The following is a 25,623-nucleotide window of genomic DNA, read 5'->3' as shown; positions in this document are numbered from 1 at the left end:
ACCCGTAAAGTCCATACTACTGTAAAGCAAGCCAGGTGCCAGCCTCAGGTCCAAAGCCAAAAGATGCAGAATAGAAAGAAGGTGGCGGCACTTCCAGGCATAAAAAAGTTAATTTAGTGTAGATCCAATTAAAAACGAGGACAAGACATGACATGCAGCTAGCTCAAATGTTCAGCAGATGGGTTTGATACACCTGTGCTTAGTCAATGACTAAGCACAGGTGTGTGAAACGCATCTGCTGAACATCTGCTGTCCTTGTTTTTAATTGGATCTACAATAAAGTAACTTTTTTATGCCTGGAAGTGCCGCCACCTTCTTCTTCTATGTCTCATGGACTCAGGAGAAGCATGCACAAGTGCCCCCATAACAAGTGTCTTACTAATGAGTACTTTGCAGGAGGGAGGGGCAAGGAGCGTCGGCTGGGGACCCGAGAAGAGGAAGATCGAATCTGCTCTGTGCAAAGCCATTACACAGAGCAGTAATTATGACATGTTTGTTATTTTTGAAAATCGAAAAGGTGAGCCTTTAGCCCTCGGTCACACCAGTGCTACTTTCAAATCACATGACAAGTCACACACACCCTACTGTGCGCAAATCGAAGCAGTCAAATTGGTGCGACTCTGACTCTACCGGAGTCACACCTATTTTGAAAGTAGTTCTTGCACTACTTTTTGTAAGTTCAGGTGCGACTTGCATAGACATCTGTGCATGAAGTTGCACAGATGCCTTCCAAATCGCACCTGAAGTAGTTGACATGCGGCTTAGAAATGGTGCAATTTCAAGTAAAGACGCACAATTTCAAAGCCGCATTCAGTGTGACCGAAGACTTAGAATCATTTTAAAACTAAATTAAAGCTAAACCTATATTTTGCCTTTCCTGGTTCTATCCTCCCTCCTCATGAACCTGCTTTCTGTTTTCAATACCTATCTTATTTTTAGACCCAATTATGCCATCATTAGGTGTCTGTGTTTTTTTTTTTTTATGTATATTTAAACCTGGATGATGAAAATGCTATTGATGTATTGATGTGATATGTTTAAATTTAGAAAAATCATATGATATGTCCCTCTTAATATCTCTGTATTAGATGTTGAGAATTCAAGGAATAGTGGGAATCATATAGACCTCCATATTAGAAATCTTTTTGATGCTTCTTTTCACTAGTAATGTTTCTAAGCACCTTTCCAGACACACCTAGTGTAACCTAACTCTGTGAGCATATTGATTGTGTAATGGACAATAATACACTAGAATGTACTGTTCTATACTGTTATTGACTACATGTCATCTTAGTTTAAATATCGTGCTGCATACACAGATTTTTATACTTAAAATAAGAAGTAAAATTCGATGGGGAACAAAAATTGCAGGAGTTTGCTAGAAGCTGAACATGATGGACGTGTGTCTTTTTCAGCCTGGCCAGCTATTATTATTTAAGTCTTTATTAAAAAGTGTCTACATACAGTATAAAACAACATTGTACTTCAACTTAAGTACTAACTAGGGTTGTCCCGATACCACTTTTTTAGGACCGAGTACAAGTACGGATACTTTTTTTCATGTTCTCGCCGATACTGATTACAGATACTTTTTTTTAATGCCATGTGACCGTTTGACTGATGGGCACTGATAGGTGGCACTGACTGATGGGGACTGATAGATGGCACTAACTGATGGGCACTGATAGGTGGCACCTATGGGCACTGACAGTTGGCTGGCACTGATGGGCGGCACTGAAAGGTGGCACTGATGGCACTGATAGGCAGCAATTATGGGCACTGATGGCACTGACAGGTGCCTGGCACTGATTGGCAGCAGTTATGTGCACTGATAGGTGGCTGGCACTGATAGGTGGCACTTATGGGCACTGATGGCACTGACAGGTGGCTGGCAGTGACAGGTGGCTGGCACTTATGGGCAGGCACTGAAATGCAGCAATAAATTACATTGCTGCTATGCTGCAGCGCCCATCTTGGTACACCCTGCACTCTGCATCAGTAAGTATCAACAGACATCTTGTTACACCCAGCCCCAAACTATATTACTGTGGCCAAGTGCAGGGTGTGCCAAGATGGGCGTCGGAATGTTCAAGCTGACGGTGACTGCTCTGCCCACCGACGCCGCCCGCCCTCTTCGCCCAATGAATCCATTTGCCCGCTCCTCCCACCAGTGTTACCAACCTACCAGATTGAAATTTACTGGCACGACACCCGAAATTTACTGGCGCAGCCACATTTTTACTGCCATTTCACAAAAGTTACTAAATTTAATTTTTAGGTGCAAATTTCAGTATTTAGGCTACAAACAAGTACACTAGGCAAATAGCAATGTAATTTAAGGTAGATATTAAGGTAAAAAAACATATTTTTGTTATTTTCGATATATAATAAGGGCAAATTGTTTAGTCACATTACCCCCTGCCTCCATCCCCCTCTGCCACCAACACCCCCTGCCTTCACCCCCCTCTGCGGTGCCACAATCTCCCTCCGCCTCCAATCTCCCCCAGGCCCCCTGCCTCCAATCACCCCCTGCCTCTATCGTCCCCTGCCTCCATCCCCCTCTGCGGTGCCACCAACAACCCCTGTCTCCATCTCAATGCCACCATCCCCACCCTCTGCGATACCACCAACACCCCCTGCCTCCAATCACCCCCTGCCTCCATCCCCCTCTGCGGTGCCACCAACAACCCCTGTCTCCATCCCCCACACTCTGCGGTGTCACCATCCCCCTCTGCGGTGCCACCAACACCCCCTGCCTCAAATCTCCCCCTGCCTCCATCCCCCTCTGCGGTGCCACCGCAGCCACCACCATCACCCCCTATCTCCAATCTCCATGCGCAGCTCCAAGCCGAACCGATCTCAGCTATTTTATACTGGCACATTTCTGCAACCACGGACATTTACGAGCGGGGGAAAAAAGTGCCAGTTTTTACAAACTGTCCGTAAAAATACGGACGGCTGGCAACACTGCCGGCCACTGAGGCGGCCCGATCCGCCTACTGACGCCACCGCCCTCTCCGCCCACTGATAATAGAGAAATGTGGGAAATGGCACCAATAACAATAAAAATTCAAGATTAGCAATAAAAAATTACGAGTAAGTGACTAATACAACTGTGAAAGAAAGGTACAAAAGGGCGCAACAAGTGTAAATAATGTCCATATAAACACCAATGAATTATTTATAAAAAAACGCAGAACCAAAAAACGCAGATCCAAAAAAATTCAAATAATTGCAAATGTAGAACTAGTAGGGAGATTGCTGTGTTCTAGATTTAAGCTCCAACCACCGTGCTCTCAGAAAGTGCAACGTGCATATTAAAGTGCTTCACCCGAAGTGACAATCAAAATGTGCTCGCCAGATTTAAGCGGCCATATTTGACCTTCAGGCATATAAAGATTCTCTCAGGATCCTTCTTGATACAATCTCTCCCAAATAAGATTAATTCCCAATAAATCCAACACAGATCGCACCTTGGTGAAAAAACTGTGTGTTCCAATCATTCAATCTGGAAAAATTAAAAACGGCTCCATCGCAATGAGCGACAAAAATGGGGATAGTGTAATACCGTTTTTTTTAAAAGCTTTGCAAGGTAAAACAGTGCATGCAGGCAAGTACACACACAGCTATGAATGAAGGCAGCGGCCGGGCATCTAAGCTGTTTAAAACATACAAACATCGCTCCAGTGTGAAGGCGTGATGTGTCAAATCTCTATATGAGGTGATCCACAGGTCATTGTATATTACCAGGATGTGTTATGTGGGGGAGGGGTGGATTTCTCACTTTTTATACTGTGGATCACCTCATATTATGATAAACATAACATAACATATGATAAACATGTCCAAGCTAGATATGTAAATAACCTGTCACTCAAAGCAAGGAGAGAGGAAAGGACTTTTTATTTAGACAGGTTTTTATCTGGAAGTCTGTTAATTTTCACTGAACAATAGAAGAGGATCAGAGCTCAGAGCTGTATTAACTCTGTGTGGCAAGACGGCACAGATTATAGGAAATCTTATACTCTACATTGTGATGAAGAAAAGTATACCGCTCTAAAAACAATCAATCCCCATTGCTTCTGTCCCAACAAACCAAGAGGGTGCTGGCTGTGCTCAATTACCATGAGATGAAAGAAAAATCCTGGATCGCCGCTCTCCTCAAAAAACAATGGCCCAGATTCAGGTAGATTGGCGCAATATTTGCGTGGGCAAAGAGCAAAAATTTTTCTCTGCGCCCACGCAAATATTGCGCTTTGCCCGCGATTCACGGAGCAATTGCTCCGTAAATTGCGCGGGCGCTATGCTAATTAGCCCTGCGTAAGGGCGCCTAATGTAAATGATCCCGCCGGGGGCGGGAATCATTTAAATTAGGCGCGCTCCCGCGCCGAGCGAACAGCGCATGCTCCGTCGGGAAACTTTCCCGACGTGCATTGTGGCAAATGACGTCGCAAGGACGTCATTTGCTTCTAAGTGAACATGAATGGCGTCCAGCGCCATTCACAGTTCACTTACGTAAACAACGTAAAATTTGAACGTCGCGAGCGGGAAGCGCAGCTATACTTTAGCATTGGTTGCGCCTGCTATTAGCAGGAGCAGCCTTATGCTAAAGTCGCCGTACGGATTCGCACCAACGGGACCCTGTCTCCTTCCTTCTCCTTGGAGAGGGGGACCAGACAGGGCTGCCCACTGTCACCGGCATTATTTGCCCTGGCTTTGGAGCCGCTAGCCGCGCACATCCGACGAGACCCGGGGGTCCGAGGGGTTAAGGTGGGTCCTCTTGAGGAGAAACTCTCGCTCTATGCCGACGATGCTCTGCTGTATTTGGCAGATGCTTCTGCATCTCTCCGTAATGCGCTGGCGCATTTTGAGACGTTTGGGCGTTTCTCGGGAGTGCGAATAAATTGGGACAAGTCGGTGTTGCTCCCGCTCCACCCCTCGCTGATCCGCACCGACACTCACACTTCTCTACGATGGGTGGACGAATTCACCTATCTGGGGGTAAGGGTGGGTCTCGAGTCGGGGTCATACATGGAGAAGAACATCCTCCCAACGCTAGACCACCTGACCAAACGCTGTGCGACGTGGCGTGCTCTCCCCCTCTCACCGGTAGGACGGGGAAACCTTATAAAAATGGTTATACTCCCCAAATTGCTATATTTCTTCCGCCAGACCCCTGTTATTATCCCGAAGTCCTTCTTTCGACGTCTGGACAGTATAGTAGTGTCGTTCGTGTGGGCGGGTAGTCCTCCCCGGGTTGCGAAACGCTCCCTCTATCTTCCTCTGTCCGGGGGTAGGTTGGCTCTCCCCAACTTTATTGCATACTACTGGGCGGCGGTCCTAGTGACGGTCCGGTGGTGGTTCTCTCAGCCACGACAGAACCCGGCGGTCACCTTAGAGGCGGCTGTCCTGGGATCCTACGCTGCCTTATCCAACCTGGTATTTCGGGGGCGCAGGGCCCACCCCTCCGTCACGGGGCCCATGGTGACAGTTATTCGGGTGTGGGCGACCTCCAGGGCTCGAATGTTGAAGCCCAACGCGGTCTCCCCGCACACCCCGCTTTGGGGTAACCCTCTTCTCCCGCACCTGAACACGGTCCCCGACCCGGTGGTCTGGGCTCGGCGGGGCATCCTTACCCTCCGGCATATTATGCCGGGGGGCGTGGTGATGCCCTTTCAGGAGCTGAGCCGGCTCCACAAGGTTCCATCCTCCCTCGCTTTTCGGTATGCGCAGCTCAGGCACGCACTCGCGGCCCAATTCCCGGAACCGGTGACGCTCGAGTCGGATTCGATTGAGCGCCTCCTGATCTCGGGTGTCATGGGGAAGCCCCTTTCGTCCCTATACCTGCGTTTCACGGTGGCGTACGACACGAACACGGCGGGGGTCCTGGCCAAATGGACTGCTGACATCCCAGATCTAGACGAGGAGATTTGGGAGGAATGTGTCTCTTCCTTTCTTCCGTCTATGATTGCCTCTAGAGACCGATTCATACAACTAAAATTTTTGCACCGGGCCTACTATACCCCGCAGAGACTGGCTAAGATCTACCCCTCTAGGAGCCCCAGGTGCACTAGGTGCCTGGGGGATACGGGCTCGTTCCTTCATATGGTCTGGTCCTGCCCCGGGCTAGCCTCATACTGGGGGGGGGGGGGGCGGAGGTCCTAGCGGACCGCAGTGGGGTAGAATTTGTGCTGGATCCGAAAGTGTTCCTCCTTAGCTACCTGGGTGAGGTTTAGGGTGACAGGTACACCAAACTGAGCATCACCTTTGCATTATTCTATGCCAGAAGGGAGATCCTGCTTCGATGGCGGGGCACTGAGCTCCCCACAGTGTCCTCCTGGCTCGCTACGATTCATAGGGTTCTCCCACTATATAGGTTAACGTATGAAAGCAGGAACTGTCCAGCGAAATTTGAAAAAATCTGGTCGAAATGGATTGATTCTTCTACCTTATCTGTTGATGGTCCCCCTGTGATGGCTCCTGACTGAGGGGTCTGGTGGCTGGGTGGCTTTTCCCCCCCGCCCTTCTCCTCGTTGTCCCCACCCCTCCCCTATCCACCTCTTCCCCCCGCTTCGGGGCGGGGGGGGCTGGTGGTGCGGGGAGGACACCCGGGGGGTGGTTGCCTACAGGGGTGTGCCTCGAACCTGGCGACTGTACTGCTTATGGTATATGCCCTAGGAACTGTGTAAATGGTCTGCTATCTTGCCATGGATGTATTAACTAGCTGCTGAAATGCTTTGACTTTGTGCAATCATTCTGTTGCCTCTGTGGCTTGTACTGTCATGGATTTGTATGTTTGTTTGTCGTCTGTCTTCAAAAAATAAAAAAACTTTTACTGTTAAAAAAAAAAAAAAAAGTTCCCGTACGGAAACTCCGTACCTTGCGTGCGCAGGGCCCGCGCAACTTTTGTGAATCGGTGGTAGTATGCAATTTGCATACTATACGCCGATCACAATGGCCGCGCCCCCTAGCGGCCAATGCAAGAATGCAGCCTGGGATGTGAAGGCATAAGGAGGCTTATGTCTGTCACATCCTAGGCTGCAGTCGGTGTAACGAGGTTCCTGAATCAGGAGCACTCGTTACACCGGAGCAAGTAAGCCCTTGCGCCGCGCAACCTATGGTTGCGCGGGCGCAAGTGCTTCTTGAATCTGGCCCAATGTCTTTTTTCAAAACATGAAAGAACAACAAAAATTCAAATGGAAAAAACAGCCAAAATTCATGCAGTCAACCAAGAAGTGGATTAAGAAAAAAGAGCTGACATGTTTCGCATCCTGTGATGCTTACTCGTAGCTAGGAGTAAGCATCACAGGATGCGAAACATGTCAGCTCTTTTTTCCTAAACCACTTCTTGGTTGACTGCATGAATTTTGGCTGTTTTTTCCATTTGAATTTTTGTTGTTCTTTCATGTTTTGAATAAAGACATCTTTTTTTGAGGAGTGCGGCGATCCAGGATTTTTCTTTCATCTCACTCTACATTGTGACATAAAAAAAAAAAATTGGGGTTTACATCCACTTTAAATCTGGAACACAGCAATCTCGCTACAAGTTCTACATGTTCAATTATTATAATTTTTTTGGATCTGCGTTTTTTGGTTCTGCGTTTTTTTATAAATAATTCATTGGTGTTTATATGGACATTATTTACACTTGTTGCGCCCTTTTGTACCTTTCTCCGCCCACTGACTCCGCTCGCCGCCGACCAAGTATCGGGCCAGGCATCGGGAGCATTTGTGCGAGTACAAGTACTCGCACAAATGCTCGGTATCGGGACAACCCTAGTCTCTATTATTTAAAATACACCTATGATAAAAATTGTAGACCCTTAATTTCTTTGTAAGTGAGCAAACTTACTAAATTATTGTCTCTACTGTATACTTGTGTGCCTGAGAAGTTACAGCAACATTTTGTAAATGTGAATACATAAAAAGTACACCGTCCCTCTGACACAGTTGTTTTATTGCAGATCGGTACCTGTGAAAGTAAGAATGGTTTCCCAATGCCTGTTATCAAATGGTATAAGAGTGACAAACCTCTGAGAGATGCAAAAGACGGTATGTACTACAATAATCATGCAGTAATAAAACTGAACTCAAGGCAAACAGTGAAATACAAATATAAAATACATACTGTATATGGGAACTGTTTTATTTCCCAAAGAATTTGAAAAGTATTCCTATTCATTCACTCATTCGATTTACACAGCCTTGCAAGACAACATTTGATTCCCGTTACTAAGGTTTGGGGGCGGAGTTAAACATGTTGGGGGCGTGGCCTGGTTGAAATCCAGGCTGAGGTTGCCACTCAATCGTAGTAGGACACCATAGATGTGCGACTTCCAGGGGTCAGCCTTTCCTTCCTTGAATCTTTGCAGGAGCCACGATGGGCTCCATCCAGGGCCAGCCTTAGGTGTTCAGGCGCCCTGTGCGAGCTAATCCTGTGGCGCCCCCCCCCCATCTTCGCCCCTTGCCCCCTGGTCACCTAAACATACACAAAGAGGCTGTCCGGGGCCCCTCTATCCTCTGCAGGGAGCCTGGGGAGTGACAATGAGGAGGAAGGGGTAAGGCAAGAGTCAGCGGAGCCCTTAGGTGGCAGTGCACCCTAGGAGGCTGCCTTCCTAATCCGCCTAGTGGTAGCGCCGACCGCCCGGCCCTGCTGCGACTCACATTTTGCGAGCTGCGATGGCCGCACGGCGCCCCTGTTGCCCATCGCGCCCTGTGCAGCCGCACAGCTCGCACACCGCAAAGGCCAGCCCTGGCTCCATCTCCTGTTGTGAGCACTCTAGTAGCATCTGTGTATCCATTGTCTACATACCACCTCCCTATGGAGCCTGAGCGCCACACACACTTTTCCCTGCCAGACAACATAGCCAGCCTGGGGACCTGACATTTCGCTGCTATGGACTCTTGTCCATAACCATAGCCTGTGATTGGATAGTAAAGGGGAGGCAATCTCTCCTCTTATCAACATGCTCCTTTGTAGCAGATGAGCACTACAGCATGGCTGATTGGTTCATTGTGCTGCTTATCTCTCTCCAAGACTTAGCTTTGCTGTACCAAGTTGGACTAAATACAACTTCTTGAACTAGTTGCATAACAGTGTAAAAATACAAAAAAAAATAATAAAAATTTAAAGCGCCCCTGTCCTGTGTGCTTGCGCACTAAAGAAAATGCATACGTAAGTGGCACCCACAAATGTGTTCAAATGACACATGGGAGGTATCGTCGCAATTATTTTTTTTAATCACTTTAATCGAAAGCCCATGGCGAGTGAAACACTTCACCCGGTGCCAAAAAAAATGTGCACAACATAAAGAGGTGACACAAAACGTGCAGCGGGTACACTAGCATTCTAATATCAGAGGGCCCTGCCCTGAATCCCCCAGGGCGTTAGGCTCCTGACAGGGAACAGGGTACTTTACACTATGGTCCATCCAGCCGAAGCCAGATGGACCCTTTTCTCTGGAGGGTCTGCCGAAACAGACCCGCCCAAGTACTCGGTGAGGCTCCCCCAAAGGGAGATCCCATGAGAGAGGGCGAACTAAGCCAGAAGGCCATGTCCACCCCCTCCCAAAACTAATGCGTGTACAAAACATAAAAATACAAAAACGTGACACAAGGTATGAATTTAAATAAAGTGGGGAAAGGGATAGTGAAGAGGAGAGTAAAAGTGGCCATTCAATGGCCAGGCCCTCCGGCCAGGAATAAAAAATTCCAAAAGGCCCGGCCCAGGAGGCAGGTGCTAAAAAAAAACATGTTCTGGTGCAGTGACCGTGGTGCCTTAAATCAATGTGACCCTCACTCACAGTGATTGTACGGCACCCTTGGACTGCCACTTTTTTTTAAAAAGCCTATGGCGTGTGTAACACACCCAAAAACTTCACCTGGTGCAGAAAAAATGTGCACACACATAAAGAGTGGTCACAAAAATGTGCAGACGGGTGCAACGTCAAGTGGTCCTCCTGTGAAAAAGGACCCAAACCCTGATCCCCTGGGGCGTTAGGCTCCAGAAGGGGACGGAGGTACTGTGGTCTGAGCAACCGAAGCCGACACGGACCCAACTTCCTTGGAGGGTCTGCCGAAATAGAACCCTCCCAGTACTAGGTGGGGCTCCCCCGAAGGGAGACCCCATGAGAGCAGGTGAACTAAGCCAGAAGGCCATGTCCGCCGACTCCCAAGACGTTCAGGGCTGGCCCAAAGACCTGCACTCTACTAATCACACAGTGAACAAATAACGTGCACAAACAAAAACATGACAAACATAGGCTAATAGATTAAATAAAGTGGGGGAAAGGGATAGTGGACTCCAGGGGCACATACACCATAGGCTTTCTAGTCCCAAATCCAACCCCTCGACCGGTCAGTGCAGCCCTCAGCCCCTGCCGGATAGAGAGCCCTTCCTGGTTTTCTCATGCAGAGCTGCCCTGCAGCAAGCAGCCCCCACTGATACTAACCTTTCCAGACCCCCAACAACCCGGCGGATTTGCATGGCGCCACCCAGCTCCTCCACCAGATCGCCAACAGGGGCAGTACTTACACCGACTAGCCAGAAGGCCGGTCTAAGACTCGGTAAAAAAGACCAGACCCAGTGCAGCCACCCATCCTCACCAGGAGCACCCTTCTGGTCGGCTGGGACTCGGCCCTGCTGACGTCGACTAAGGGCGTCCAGACGCTGACACTGCCGAGACTTTCCTTCCAGGTGCAATTACGCCATCGGATTTGTCTGTGCCCTCCCTACACTTGGGAGTAACTACAGCGCCTCCTCTGGCAACTGATAAGAACGGATACTACACATGATCTTAGCCAAAAAGCCGACAAGCGAGCAATTAGCAATAATCAAGCCTCAGTTGAACCTCATTGGCTACGATACTGCCACTGCGCAAAGGTATCGCCTTAATTGCTAGAGCGAGATCAATAATTCTAGAAAAAAGACCTCCTCTGTAATGCTAAACTGGTAATCGACATTAAAATGTAAAGTGTCAACCTATGGAGATTTTTAAAGCAGAGTGCCATTTAAAAATGGAACTTCCGCTTTAAGTACTGGTGACCCCCTGACATGCCACAGCTGGTATGTAATTTTTTTGGCAGGCACCCAGCTCCCACTTCCTCCCCTGGAGCCGCGGCACTGGAAGAAAGTTCCCCTCTCCCTCCTCACTCCCTGCAATCTTCTGCCTGGCCATTTACAACACGCAGCGGCTCGTGCATGCACAGTGCGTGCGCAACTGTGAATCCACAGCCGGGCGCCCACAGTTCCAATGCTGGCGGAGAGGAGGGGGAGAGGAGCGAGGCTTTGTGCACTCATGGACCGTGGGACAGGTGAGTGTCTGCTGACTTTTAAATGGGTGGAACTCTGATTTAAGTACCGTAGTTTGTCGCCATTCCATGAGTGCGTGCAATTTTAAAGCATAATATGTTAGGTATCTATTTACTCGGTGTAACATATACACACTATACACAAAGGGGGTTATTTACGAAAGGCGAATCCACTTTGCACTACAAGTGCAAACTACAAGTGCAAAGTGCACTTGAAAGTGCAGTCGCTGTAAATCTGAGGGGTATATCTGAAATGAGGGGAAGCTCTGCTGATTTTTATCATCCAATTATGTGCAAGCTAAAATGCTGTTTGTAATGCATGTCCCCCTCTGATCTACAGCGACTGCACTTCCAAGTGCACTTTCAGTGCAATTTCAAGTGAACTTTGCACTTGTAGTTTGCACTTGTAATGCAAAGTGGATTTGCCTTTAGTAAATAACCCCAAATATGTAACATATACACTATATACAAAAACAACTGAGGTAACTTTACTGTTTCTTTTTTTTTTATTCGGTGAAGTGTATTTTTTCCAAACAAATTGCATTTGAAAGACCGCTACACCAATACCGTGTGACATAAAATACTGCAACGACCGCTATTTTATTCTCTATGTTTTTTGCTAAAAAAATTATATATAATATTTGGTGGTTCTAAGTAATTTTATAGCAAAAAATACAGATTTCTAGCAAAAAAAGTGTTATGCCTGTAGTTTTATTTTCCATTAAATAAAAATGTAAAAAAACAAACATGTGACTTGTATGATTTACCTCACTTAAAATATATTCTTCTGATTTTGTCTCCACATAGGTGTTAAAATTCATACTCGGGTCGCAACAGGATCTGATGATTTAATCACAGTGTATAGTATTTTACTGGCCCCTGTGCAGCAGTCGGATGCCAGTGCTTTATTTTACTGTGATGTCTCATACAGTCTTCCATTGGGGGATCATATGCTGGAATCTGAGAGAAAAAATATCACAGTGCATTGTGAGTAGGTTTTATGTACATGGCACTCTATTCAATCGTTATTTGACATTATGTTCTGCAACGAGAGTGAAATTAGCAATCAGTGAGATCAATTTAGTAAGAGATAAAGGCTGCATGAATTTCTCCATTCCTTCTCTCTAAATGACATCTCTGGGTTCCTGATGCCAAAGTAAACAAAGGTGCAGGGCCACCTATGTGACGTCATTGACTAAATATGGTAAATTTATATTTCATGTGTACATTCTTTTTTTTTGTAACTAAGTAGTGGAATTCCCCTTTACTCAATCACATGAGGTGGGGGCCGATAGCTTCTAATAAGCCACCCGCCCGCACAGGGCCAGATTAAGAACATCATGGGCCTGGTGCTGAGGATTTTGGTGGGGCCTTTTAGGCTGCATTCACACCTCCGCGACAAGTAACGCCACGTACGCGGCGTATTTTGCCGCGAATAGTGTAACTTTTTTTTTACAAATCCTTCCTATTGCTTTGTATGGCCGAACGCCAATGCCGCCTGAAAAAAAGGGTCCGGGACTTTTTTCATGCCGCAGGTGTATGGCGTCTATGAGATGTGAACCATCTCATAGACAGCAATGGGAATTCTCCCCTCCAGCGGCACGAGCGGCCGGCATCGGGCATTTTGTCGCGGAGGTGTGAATGGGGTGTAATAAATAATAAATAAATGCGTGGGAATGACATGAACGCAGCCCAGCCAAGGCAAGTGACCAAAGGCACAGAACCCAGAAGGAAGACCGGGTGAAGATGGAAGTGCCCGGGCCCCACCTGATTCATCGCAGCACTGGAGGGCTCAGTCTGAAAATTGAAGTGTACACTAATGTGCTAATATGCTGTGCATACTTGTACATTGTGGCATAACCTACCCCAGGGCCTCTAAAAAGTAGTAATGTCAGGAAAGTTTACTACCGCTTTATTATCACAGGATCCCAGGAGCCTCTCATGGGGCCCCCTACTGACCCGGTGGACGGTGGCCCTTGGGCAGTGCCTAAGTGGACAGTTGCCAACATTTAAAAAATATTTTCAGGGCCACTTTTTTATATAAGTGCTAGATTTAGAGTAGCTGAGATCCCCGATGTTCCTCTATACATCATAGTAGTAATCACAAAATTAAAGGAGTACTAATAATGGGGCAAAACAAATATGAGAACTGAGATTTCCTTTAGTTGAACTAACAAAAGTGTGTCCATTCTAGAGCTGGTAACATTGAGGATATTCAGTATAATTTTAAAGAACTGTTTTTGTGGGTAAGCGACATAGGGGAGGAGTATGGACGGTATATAAGTGGGAAGTATGTGCAGGTGAGGGAGAGGAATGTGGACGGTCTAACAGTGGGCACTATGTACAGGAGAGGAGTACAAAGGGTACGGAAAAAAGCACTATGTACAGGAGAGAAGTGTGAAGGGTATGACAATGGGCAGTATGTACAGGAAGAGTGAGGGGGTATGACAGAGGGTAGTACGTACCAGAGAGAAGTGTGGAGGGTATGATGGGGCAGTATGTACAGGAGAGGAGTGTGGAGGGTATGACAGTGGGCAGTATGTACAGGAGAGGAATGTAGACGGTATGATAGTGGGCTCTATGTATAGGAGAGGAGTGTGGAGGGTATGACAGTGAACACTATGTATAGGAGAGGAGTGTGGAGGGTATGACAGTGGGCACTATGTATAGGAGAGGAGTGTGGAGGATATGACAGTGAGCAGTATGTACAGGAGAGGAGTGTGGAGGGTGCGACAGTGGGCACTAAGTACAGGAGAGAAGTGTATGACAGCAGGCACTATGTACAGGAGAGGAGTGTGAAGGGTATGACAGTGGGCGCTATGTATAGGAGAGGAGTGTGGAGGGTATGACAGTGGGCACTATGTACAGGAGGGGAGTGTGTAGGGTATGACAGTGGGTACTATGTATAGGAGAGAAGTGTGGAGAGTATGACAGTGGGCGCTATGTATAGGAGAGGAGTGTGGAGGGTATGACAGTGGGCACTATGTACAGGAGAGGAGTGTGTAGGGTATGACAGTGGGTACTATGTATAGGAGAGAAGTGTGGAGAGTATCACAGTGGGCACTATGTACAGGAGAGGAGTGTGGAGAGTATGACAGTGAGCACTATGTACAGGAGAGGAGTGTGGAGAGTATGACAGTGAGCACTATGTACAGGAGTGGAAGGATATTTAGGGACTGCGTAGTGGTTAAGCGGGTCATACATGGATTGAAATTACGGCAATTATGCAGAGACCAGCCATAGTCAATCTATGTATGGGCTAGCTGGTTTTACACAAGTCAATCTAATAATCAACTTGAGTACAACCAGCCTGTTGTTTTTTTTCTTAAAACAATCAGTGCTACCAGCTAAAGTTAGCAACACTGATCATTGTACGCACTGGCAGAACACAATAACACTGCAGGAGTGATTCCCCCATCCACAGGTCAGCAGGTGAGAGGGTGTGTGGGGACAGGCTGGGGAGAGATACTAGTCAGTGGCTGGGTAGGCACTGGTAGTATCAGAGCCAGATACACACAGGTTACATACGCCACGATCGTTAGAGCGAGAACAATAATTCTAGTACTAGACCTCCTCTGTAACTCTAAACATGTAACCTAAAAAAATCTAAAGCATCGCTTAGGATACCAAAAAAAATTGTGCTAACTTAACTAACTAACTGTTTTTTTAATGAATGAATTTTTTTTTCCAAAAAAACATGTTTGAAAAATTGCTGCGCAAATACCGTGCTAGAGCTGCACAATTAATCGTTAAAAAAAATCGTGATCTCGATTCAACCCCCCTGACGATCTCCAATGCAGAGTTTGCTGATTCTTTCATATAACAAGTGGAGAGACTTTCAGCTGTCAAAAGAAAATATCTGGGCAGTCTGCCAAGTTTTTAACAGGAAACATTGTAACTGACACTTCATTCTTAGATCAAAGAGATACACTTCTGTGTGTAAAGAAAAAATCTGGCCAGTCTGCAAAGTTTGTAAACAAAATGAAACATTGTAACTAAATTTAACCACTTAAAGTCCAACACTTGTTTCTTAAGTTAAAAAGCAATATTATTTGCTAGAAAATTACTTGGAACTGCCAAACATTATATATATTTTAGAAGAGACTCTAGGGAATACAATGGCTATTGCTGCAATATTTTATGTCACACTGCATTTTCCCACTTCAATGAATAATAAAAACCATAAAAACAAAACAGTGAAGTTAGCCCATTTTTTTTGTTTTTTTTGTTTTAATGTGAAAGATGATGTTACGCCGCAACAATCGTGAGAGAATCGTGATCTATCTTCTAAGCAAAAGAATTGCAATTCTCATTTTAGCCAGAATCGTGCAGCTCTGTACCCTGCAACATAAAAAGTGCAAAGACCACCATAGAGTCATTTTCTAGCAAAAAACAAATGATGATTTTTACATGTAGTAGAGAAGTGTCAGAATTGGCCTGGGTGGCAAGGGGTTAATTACCATGAGTAATATACAAATAATTATTATTATAAGCCCTGTGATCCTATCAGTCTGCTGTAGTGTGTCAGCTTGTATTTATATTGCCCGCTCTGAATGTAGCTTCTGACAGGCTGTGCAAGCAGGCCCGTATCTCCGGAACCATAAATGATAGCTGTCCCATATTTTAACCAGTTGTGGGGTAGGTCTTCCCATGCCTACCCCCAAATGTAGGGTTTCTGTGACCTCTGGTCATCGAGCTACAACCCCTCAAATTCGATCTTAAAAAAAAAAAAATCTTAAAAAAAAAAAAAAATGTTTTTTTTTTTTTTTTTTTGGGCAAATGGGCCTATCTTGAGAAAGGGGCCTGGAGCTGCAGCTCCATCAGCCCCATTGTTAATCCGGCCCTGCGCCCGCAGACCCCACAACCACCAGGCCAGGGTTGTGGGGAACAGGCCCTTGTCCTCATAAATATAGGGCAGGGTGTTTTGTTAAGGGAGAATCCTGGCTGACAGGGGAAAGAGTAGGGCAGGGATGGGTCACTGGCTGTTAGGACGCCAGCTGGAGCTGGAACTGTAACATTTAGCAGGTGGTAGAAATGGCAGTGTTATGGCTGTTATGCTGAAATGTGATTGAAATTGTATTGCACTTGGATTACCAGTAAAAGAGTGTCCTCATGTATTAGATATCACATCCTTTAGTTTCAGGTACTACAGCGGAGATAGTGGTGCCTGCTTGATGCGGCTGTTCTAATTTTAACTAAAAGACAATGAAGTGTAAATCACCCTCATTGAAGTATAATATATATATATATATATATATATATAGTATGTATACTATATATACTGTATATATAGTTAATTTTCCCTCTAGGTCAAAAATAAATGTGTTATGCACCATTTTTATTTGTATCTAGCATCTGATTCTGTTTTTCTGCTTTACAGACCCTACTACCTCAATAAAAGTATATTTTAAAAGCCCATCTGAAATCATAAAGGAAGGCGATACCGTGGATCTAATCTGTGAGGGTAATGGAAATCCACAACCCTCATATACACTGGGAAAGGTAAAGAGCATTTATCATTTCTGAAAGATGAAGACATGAATACAGTGCCTTGTTTCTTTGTGCAATTGCTAGTTATTAAATACTGTAGAAATAGATAAAAAAAAAAGAGGACGCACTGGCCTAGTGCATTATCCCACAAAATTTTATTAGAAAAATAAAATAAATAAGTACTACTCACAAACATAGGTAGTTTAAGCGCTTATAAAGCCACTCCTCATGGCTAACTGATAACTCAAGCTTAGGGTGGACCTCACATGAGTCCCTGCTGTCTGACGTGTTTCGAAGGTATGTCCTACATCAGAGCACAGCAGCAAATGATCATTCAGCCATAAAAATACCTTTACTCACATCAGTGTCACCCCCACAACGTGAGAGCCAAAGCCCCCTCCCAAAAAAGGGGGGGGGTCTATAATTCTGGAAGGGGAATTGCTACTCCAACACCCCAAGCTTAAAAAGCAATGGATCAAAAGTATAGGTATATGTAAAATAACGTTCTCCTACTTTGCTCATTGTAAGCTGGGAAAGATTGAAAAAAAAATTGCTTGAAAACATGACTCGTCCCTGCTGGCACACAGGGTGCTATACAGGGCTCAAGTCCTGCGGGAACGCGTGGGAACGGAGTTCCTGCACTTTTTCACAATAGGAACTCAGTTCCCTTTGCAGGACTAGAGCAGCCGAGAGCAGCCAAGCCGCCCGAGCCAATCCTTCACTAAGTGGTGATGCCCAGCTCGAGTCTTCCTTCTTTCTAAATCCCGCGATAACTCGCAGCCGACCTCCGCAATGTCTCCTGGGAACAATGACAAAAGCTCCCAGGAGACATTGCGGCATCAAGGAAGTGACGGAATACCCGCACACTACTCAATGAATCCATATACAGGAAGCGGCCAGTAACATAAAGAAGTACTAAGGTACAGTGGATCGAAAAAAAAACATGGGTAATTATGCATATGAGCGTATCATTTTTTTTTTTTGGTGGGGGAGTGGATCTTGGGTGGGAGTTCCCACACTTTTTCCCCAGGACTTGACCCCTGGTGCTATATAAAAATAAAAAATGGGGTGGTTGCATTGCCTGGAATGCATGCCGATGCTTGGGGCCGGAATTGCATTCCAGCCACTACTTCCGGTCTGCCTCTACAGCACTTGCTGTCCGCCAGTACTCTGGAGTTACTAAGTCTTTTGGACTACCAGGCTACAGACGAGGAGCTTGGTAAGCTACCTTTATTCACATGTTTGTGAATACATTTTTATGGTGACTTTCAATAAATGTTGTTGGATAATGTGCCATGCTGGTGACTTGAGTCCTGTTTTGTTTGTGTTCTTGTAACTGTCAATTGCACAGTAGTTTGCATGCTCCATATCTGACCATGGACTAATGTTTTGTCCAAATACATGTGAACAAGATTTAACATTATAAAGACTAGATTGGCACATGAAGTACTATACCATAATCTGCAAGATACTATAGCCCAGTGGCGGCCTGTCTAATAGGGGTGCCTCCCCCCCCCAATCCATATGCTCGGCCCCTAATATACATGTAGTGTGCCAGATGCATGGATTTCAATGGGCTTTTTTTTTTAAGCACATGATTAGAGGTCGAGGTTCTAATTGGCGTAAAAAAAGGGTGGGCTTGGGGCGCAGAGCACTGTGTCCTGAGCCCACCCAGTTGTGTGACAATAGTAAATTATTATTTGCTATTGTCTTCCTGATTCTCCTCCTGGCCAATCAAGAAGCAGGGCTTAAGACACGATTGGCCAAGAGGAGAAGCTCTCGTTTTGGCCGCCAAGGGAAGGAGGAGGGAAGCCACAGAGGATGAAGCTGCTGCGAAGCCAAAAAAGCAGGATGTAGCTGCCGAGGAGGAAACCGCTGCAGAGGAGGAAGAGAAGCAGGAAGGAGCCAAAGCTGCTAGATAGGGTAAGTGCGGGGCTGGTGGGTGACGGATGAGCAACCGACTGATGGACCGACCGGTCAGCGGGTGTCTTGTTTACCGCCCCCCAAAAAAATATACAGCACCAGCCACCACTGCTATAACCTTGCTCACATAGGCGTCAGCATGGTGTTAAACAGTGTGCTTTTTCTTTAACTACTTCACCCCCGGAAGGTTTCACCCCCTTCATGACAGGTCATTTTTTGCGGTACAGTACTGCGTTGCTTTAACTGACAATTGGGCGTTCATGCAACACTGTACCCAAACAAAACTGATGTCCTTTTTTCCCCACATATAGAACTTTCTTTTGGTGGTATTTGAGCACCTCTGCGGTTTGAATTTTTTGCGCTATAAACAAAAAAAGACCGACAATTATGAATAAAATACAATATTTATTACTTTCTGCTATAAAACTTTTTTTAAATCCAGTAAAAAAAAATCTAATTTCTTCATCAATTTAGGCCAATATGTATTCTGCTACATATTTTTGGGTTTGGACAAAAGTTATCACGTCTACAAACGATGGGATCTTTTTATGGCATTTTTATTTTTATTTTTACTAGTAATTTTTAGCAGGACTGCGACATTGCGGCAGACAAATTGGACACTAAGGGCCAGATCCTCAAAAGGGATACGCCGGCGTAACTGCTGTTACGCCGTCGTATCCCTGTTTCTAACTATGGAACTGATCCACAGAATCAGTTTTCCATAGTTAGGCAGAAGATCCGGCATGTGTAAGGGACTTACACTGCCGGATCTTAGAATGCAGTACCGCATCCGCCGCTGGGGGCATTTCGTGTTGTGTTTTTTTTTCGCGCCGTATCTTTTTTTTTTTCCGACGCAACTTTATTGACCCGTCGCAATCCACAAAGCTCGGCGTAACGTAATTTCGCGCTATGCACGTCGGGAAAATGACGTCACGAGCATGCGCAGTACGGCCGGCGCGGGAGCGCGCCTAATTTAAATGGGAATCGCCCCCATGAAAATAGGAACGCCTTGCGCCGGCGGAATTTAAGTTACACAGCCAAAAATTTCTAGGTAAGTGCTTTGTGGATCGGGCACTTAGGTAGAAATTTTAAGGCAGTGTAACTTAAATGGAAAAAATTAAGTTACGCCGGATCTTTGTGGATTACCCCCTATGTGACACTTTTTGGAGATCAGTGACACTAATACAGTAATCAGTGCTAAAAAAATGTACTGTCACTGTATTAATGACACTGGCAGGGAAGGGGTTTCTAACTATGTGGGGGTTGGTTTAACTGGAGGAAGAGAGAGATCTGTGTTCCTGTTTAGCTGTCTGTCAAAATGGTGGTCTGCCTTGTTTACATAAGCAGACCTCTGTCCTGTCAACGATGGGAGGTTCCCAGTGGACATCGTGTCCACTGTTCCTGCTAATTGGCTCCCGCTGTGTCCAATCACAGTGGGAGAGGGTCGCTGATGGTGCTCGAACACGCCCCAGACCCGGAAGAGACAACAGCATACAGGTATGTTGTTTCGTGCAGCCGGGCCACCCTGCTGCAGTAAATGTGCAGTGGGTGGTTTGGAAGCAGTTAAAGCACCAAACAGCTTCAGTTTAGGGAGGTTAAGCATATATCCTAATAGGAAATAGCCAGACAACTTCCTTCTAGTTCTTGTGGGTCCTGCCCTGAGGAGGCTCCACCGTTTGAAGCGTTGGTGGAGTGCTGGACTCTAATGTAAACTATAATTTGTAGGTATGTAGTGAGGGCAGCTCTTTGCAAAGACTAGCTTCTCTCAGAATCTGCACTGGATCCCTTTTCAGAGGGCAGAGGACAGGAGGTGAGGAGGCATTATGTTTCCCGTCACTGCCTGTTTTAACCCCTAAAAACCTGCAGAACTGGGGGCAACTGTTCACTGGAATGGTTTGGCATGGGGTACTGTCCGCTGAATACGACAGTGGGCATAATTTTTGCAGGGCCATGATGGGGCTACCTTTGCAGCTTAGGGGGAGTGGTTGTGGGGCAGTAAAATGCAAATAAACCGCCTGTTTCCCCCCCCCCCCCCCCCCCAACAGCAAGTGTAATCTAAGCCTAAAAATGGTGAATCCAAGAGAAATCGCTCTAGTACTGACACAAACTAGTTTTATTTTTTCTAGCTGATTTTTATGTGAGAATCGCAGGAGTAGCCAACAATATTTTGGCGTTAACCATTTTACGTACGTCTGGGCTGGTAGTTGAAAAATAAAGCACTAGGTAGCACATCAAACCAGGAATAAATGGTTAAAAAGAATCTAAAATGTGTAGGTTGGCTTATACAAGGTGCTGGTCAGCCAGTCTTAGGCCCCTTTCACACGTGCGGACTGTATGTCCGCTTTTTCATCCATCCGTTTGCGGATGAAAAAGGGACATACATTGGTCCCTATGTGATGGCGGGTGTCAGCGGATTAACATCCGCTGACACCCGTAATCGTCCGCCTCGGCAAACATCCGATTTTGCAGACGGAAGAAGATCCTATTTTTTCTTCCGTCTGCAGATCGGATGAACACGGACATACGGTCCATGTTCATCCGCTCCCCCCATAGGGGAGAGCGGAGAAAAGATAGGGCGGTCCCTGCACAGTGTGCGGAGACCGCCCTGTCATCCGCCGGCTCAGCAGGGATCAACGGAGCGATCCCCACTGAGCTTACGGACTGAAAGCTCAGTGTGAAAGGGGCCTTAAAGGGCCATGTGAAAGGGGCCTTAAAGTTGGCACTCGATTTTTGCCCATCTTTCTGCTCTGAGAAGAGTGTCTCTATGCTGGACTACTGCCAACCAGCCCAAATATATAGTAGAAGCAGCATCTTGTCCCATTTCATCATTTACAGATCGACCAGATTTAAAACTTTAAATATAAAAGTGAAATGGTGATCCTTTGTATACCCTTTCCTTGTTTTTCCTCTATACTGCACACACATTTGGAAATGTGAATGTTGTGTCTTTATTTTGACAATGGTTATGAATTGTTGTCTACGTTGCATATAAGAACCACTTGCAAAATGTGATTATCAAAGCTTCATTAACACAAACAAAGAGTATATACATTGATGTCATATAACTCAAATAATTGACAGTACTGCGATTTTTTTCTGCTTTTTTTTAAAAAATGGTAAACCTAAAAAAAATGATAAACATGTTGGAAAAGAAAAGGGTATAAAAACGTTTTGAAGGCTTTATAGACATATTGTATACTTTTTTGACACCTCTGACCGTCTAAACTCTTCCACATGTTCCCAGAAAGGTGATGATGCCACTTTGACAGAAGATTTGCCATATTCTTGGAAAGTTTCTCGTGAAGATTCTGGGGTTTATGTCTGTACCTCACTTGATGTGGATACTTTGATGGAATTTAAAGAAGAGACCACACTCTATGTCAACTGTAAGTTGAATTATTTGACAAATATGCACTAAAGTTGTAAAATTGTTATTTTTTTATGAATGTTAACATTTATTAAAATGTAACTGGCCATCCCACTCCCCTTGTACATAGCAATTGGTTTAGGTGTGTGTTTATTTTTCAAATACTACAATACTGTGCTGTAATGCGTCCCTCTTAGGCCTCCTACACACGACCGAACATGTCCGCTGAAACTGGTCCGGCGGACCAGTTTCCGCGGACATGTTCGGTCGTGCGTATGGCCGACCGGACAATTTTCCGGCGGATCGGACAGGTTTCCAGCAGACAAATGTTTCTTAGCATGCTAAGAAACATGTCCGCTGGAAGCCTGTCCGTCGGACATGTTCGGTCGTCTGTACGACTCAACGGACATGTCCGCTCGGCCGAAAGCCCTCGCATGCGTCGAAGTGATTCGACGCATGTGTGGAAGCATTGGCCTTCCAGGGTCGTGCACGTCGCCGCGTCATCGTCGTGGCCACGGCGCGGCCACGTCACCGCGTATCCTGTCCGCGGGAAATTTGGTCTGATGGTGTGTACAGCCATCAGACCAAATGATCCCAGCGGAATTTAAAGAAGAGACCACACTCTATGTCAACTGTAAGTTGAATTATTTGACAAATATGCACTAAAGTTGTAAAATTGTTTCTTTTTAATGAATGTTAACATTTATTAAAATGTAACTGGCCATCCCACTCCCCTTGTACATAGCAATTGGTTTAGGTGTGTGTTTATTTTTCAAATACTACAATACTGTGCTGTAATGCGTACCTCTTAGGCCTCGTACACACGACCGAACATGTCCGCTGAAACTGGTCCGGCGGACCAGTTTCCGCGGACATGTTCGGTCGTGCGTACGGCCAACCGGACAATTTTCCGGCGGATCGGACAGGTTTGCAGCAGACAAATGTTTCTTGGCATGCTAAGAAACATGTCCGCTGGAAGCCTGTCCGTCGGACATGTTCGGTCGTCTGTACGACTCACCGGACATGTCCGCTCGGCCGAAAGCCCTCGCATGCGTCGAAGTGATTCGACGCATGCGTGAAAGCATTGACCTTCCAGGGTCGCGCACGTCGCCGCGTCATCGTCGTGGCCACGGCGCGGCCACGTCACCGCGTATCCTGTCCGTGGGAAATTTGGTCTGATGGTGTGTACAGCCATCAGACCAAATGAGATCCGGTCGTGTGTACGAGGCCTTAGACATGTGCAGGACAGAAACATTTGTTTAGTTTCGGAAAGATTAGTTATGTTACAAATATTTTTTTCGTTGATTTGTTCCAAAATTATTTTAGTTTTGTTTAATTTTGTTTTGTTTATTAATTTTCTAACAAATTCAATTTTTTTTGAACGATTCGGATTAGGATCAGTCGAACAATTATCAACCGATTCAAATTCTGTGTGAATTAGTGTGAAATAGCTGGTTGTTTGGGAGTGGACAGCTGAAATGTAAACAAAGGAATGCCGTCAATAAAAAATGCAGAAAAAAATACACCAAAATTTTAAAAAAACTACGTGGGTTCCCCCCCAAAATCCATATCAGACCCTTATCTTTAGCAAGGCAGTGGTCATCTTGGAAGTATGTTTGGGGGTCATTATCATGTTGGAATACTGCACAGTGGCCCAGTCTCCGAAATGAGGGGATCATGCTCTGCTTCAGTATGTCACAGTACATGTTGGCATTCATGGTTCTTGGTTTTTGGGGGTTTGTCCTACTATTGTTTGCAACCTGCCATTTGTTTTCAATTTTTGTAGCCTTAATTTCCCTTTTACGTATTCTATTATATTGTTTAAAACTTTTAAAAGGTGACAGTGTTCCTTCATTTTTATATTTTGTATATGCTCTTTTCTTATTATTTATAGTTATTTTAACTTATGAGCAACATAAGTTTTATTTTTAGCCTTTTAAACGTATTGCCCATGGGAATATCTTTTGCAGTGTGTTTGCATACAGTTGATTTGAAGCATTCCCATTTCTGTTCTGTGTGCTGTAATGACAACATTTCTCTCCAGTTCTGACTACTTATTTAGTTCTGTGAAATTTCAGCTACCTTATAGCTAGTATCCACTAGTGTTGGCCCTCTGGATCACTTTTTAGAGGGTGTTTGGCAGGTGGTGAGGAGACATTATGTCGTCTGTTTTAACCCCTAAAAGCATGCACCACCATACTGCAACCATGTGCACTGTACAGGGCTGTGGCATGGCCCCATTAATTTTAATGGATCGTGTTAGGCGGTATTGCCTGCCAGTTATGGCAGGAGGTTTAATAGTTGTGTACGCCCCCCCACGGCTAAAAATGCAGTAAAAATGGCTGTCCCCCAACTGCAAATGTAAATGAGACCTTAGGTAGTAAATAGAGCAGATACTGCTTATGGTGCTGGTAGATATGGGTACTAGCAGGGGCGGACTGACCATCGAGTCACTCGGGCACTGCCCAAGGGCCCCATGCCACTAGGGGGCCCCATCAGGGTTGCTAGGCTCAGTAAAACCAGGGACAGTATGTAAAAATCTATGTTTTTTTTAGATCTGTCCCTGATATGTCCGAAACCGACATGCTTTTGAAGTGAAAATCCCGAGATTTTAGCTGCCCCGCCTCTGCACTGCCTCCTGGCGTGGTGGCCATCTGTAGGCCCAGGGGCCCCATATTCTTCTATTGCCCGGGGGCCCCATGAGTTGTCAGTCCGCCCCTGGGTACTAGATTCTTATTTTCTTATCAAACCCTTATTTAAGTAATGTAACAAAACCAGTAGAACCCACCCTACACTTGGTGAAAAGATCGGGTCAGATAGGAAGGAGGCTGGATGTATGTGCACAACTAACAGCCATTTTGAGAGATGTTTTTTGGGGATGTTGCAGAGCATATAGCAGCATATTCAATACACATAGCGCTTTGTACACTTGCCATAAGTGAGTTGATATATTTGTTTTTTTGTTAGTTTCAATAAATAGAATTATGCTATGGTTTTGTTTCCTGTATACTATATTATGTGAGTCTGGAGATGAAGTTTGAAGAAAGAAAAATTGTCAGATTTCATCTGGGTCTCAAATACAAAGATTGTGTGCTTTTGTGACATTCCTTAATTAAAAGATCAGTTGTTCCCACTGTCAGTTGGTGGAGCTTTCTTTTCTCTACTGGGTGGGTGCACAAGAAAAACAGAACAATGAGCACATGAAACATTCACCATTTTTTGGGGTGGTTGCCTCAACTGCGGCTCATGACATAACCAAAGGGCCGCACATAAGGCCTCTTTTACATGGGGCGGACTGCGGTTAGATCAGCAGGGTATCTGTCCGCTGATCCCCTACTGGTCTGAGCAGAGTGGGTGGATTACAGGTCTGTGTCTGCTCAGTTTATGCAGAGCAGACATGAACATAGCCCGCTCTGCTCTATGGGCGGTCAGGTGTAAACAGGAACAAATCTATTCACATGCGCTGGTCCATAGGGGTAAATGGACCTTCTGATCAGGCCCGTCTGAAAAACTGACAGGCAGACCTGGTCGGA

General features: G+C 45.6%; 1 protein-coding gene and 1 pseudogene across 3 annotated transcripts in view; one reads left to right on the top strand and one right to left on the bottom strand.

The window, feature by feature from the left end:
* The window catches only part of MCAM (melanoma cell adhesion molecule), a 120,062-nt gene that overhangs the window by 57,887 nt on the left and 36,552 nt on the right, over window positions 1-25,623 (top strand). For all 3 annotated transcript variants that reach the window (XM_040325519.1, XM_040325518.1, XM_040325517.1), the window contains exons 5-8: window positions 7,965-8,052; window positions 12,118-12,297; window positions 16,691-16,812; window positions 21,968-22,109. In XM_040325519.1, the coding sequence (XP_040181453.1) occupies window positions 7,965-8,052; window positions 12,118-12,297; window positions 16,691-16,812; window positions 21,968-22,109 (532 nt within the window). The remainder of the gene's footprint in view (window positions 1-7,964; window positions 8,053-12,117; window positions 12,298-16,690; window positions 16,813-21,967; window positions 22,110-25,623) is intronic.
* On the bottom strand, window positions 10,735-10,884 carry LOC120916628 (annotated as a pseudogene).

The sequence above is a fragment of the Rana temporaria genome, chromosome 10 (assembly GCF_905171775.1).
Source record: "Rana temporaria chromosome 10, aRanTem1.1, whole genome shotgun sequence".
In the NCBI taxonomy this organism is placed as follows: Eukaryota; Metazoa; Chordata; class Amphibia; order Anura; family Ranidae; genus Rana; species Rana temporaria.
The sequence above is the reverse complement of the archived record's forward strand: the minus strand, read 5'-3'. Positions and strand labels throughout refer to the sequence as shown.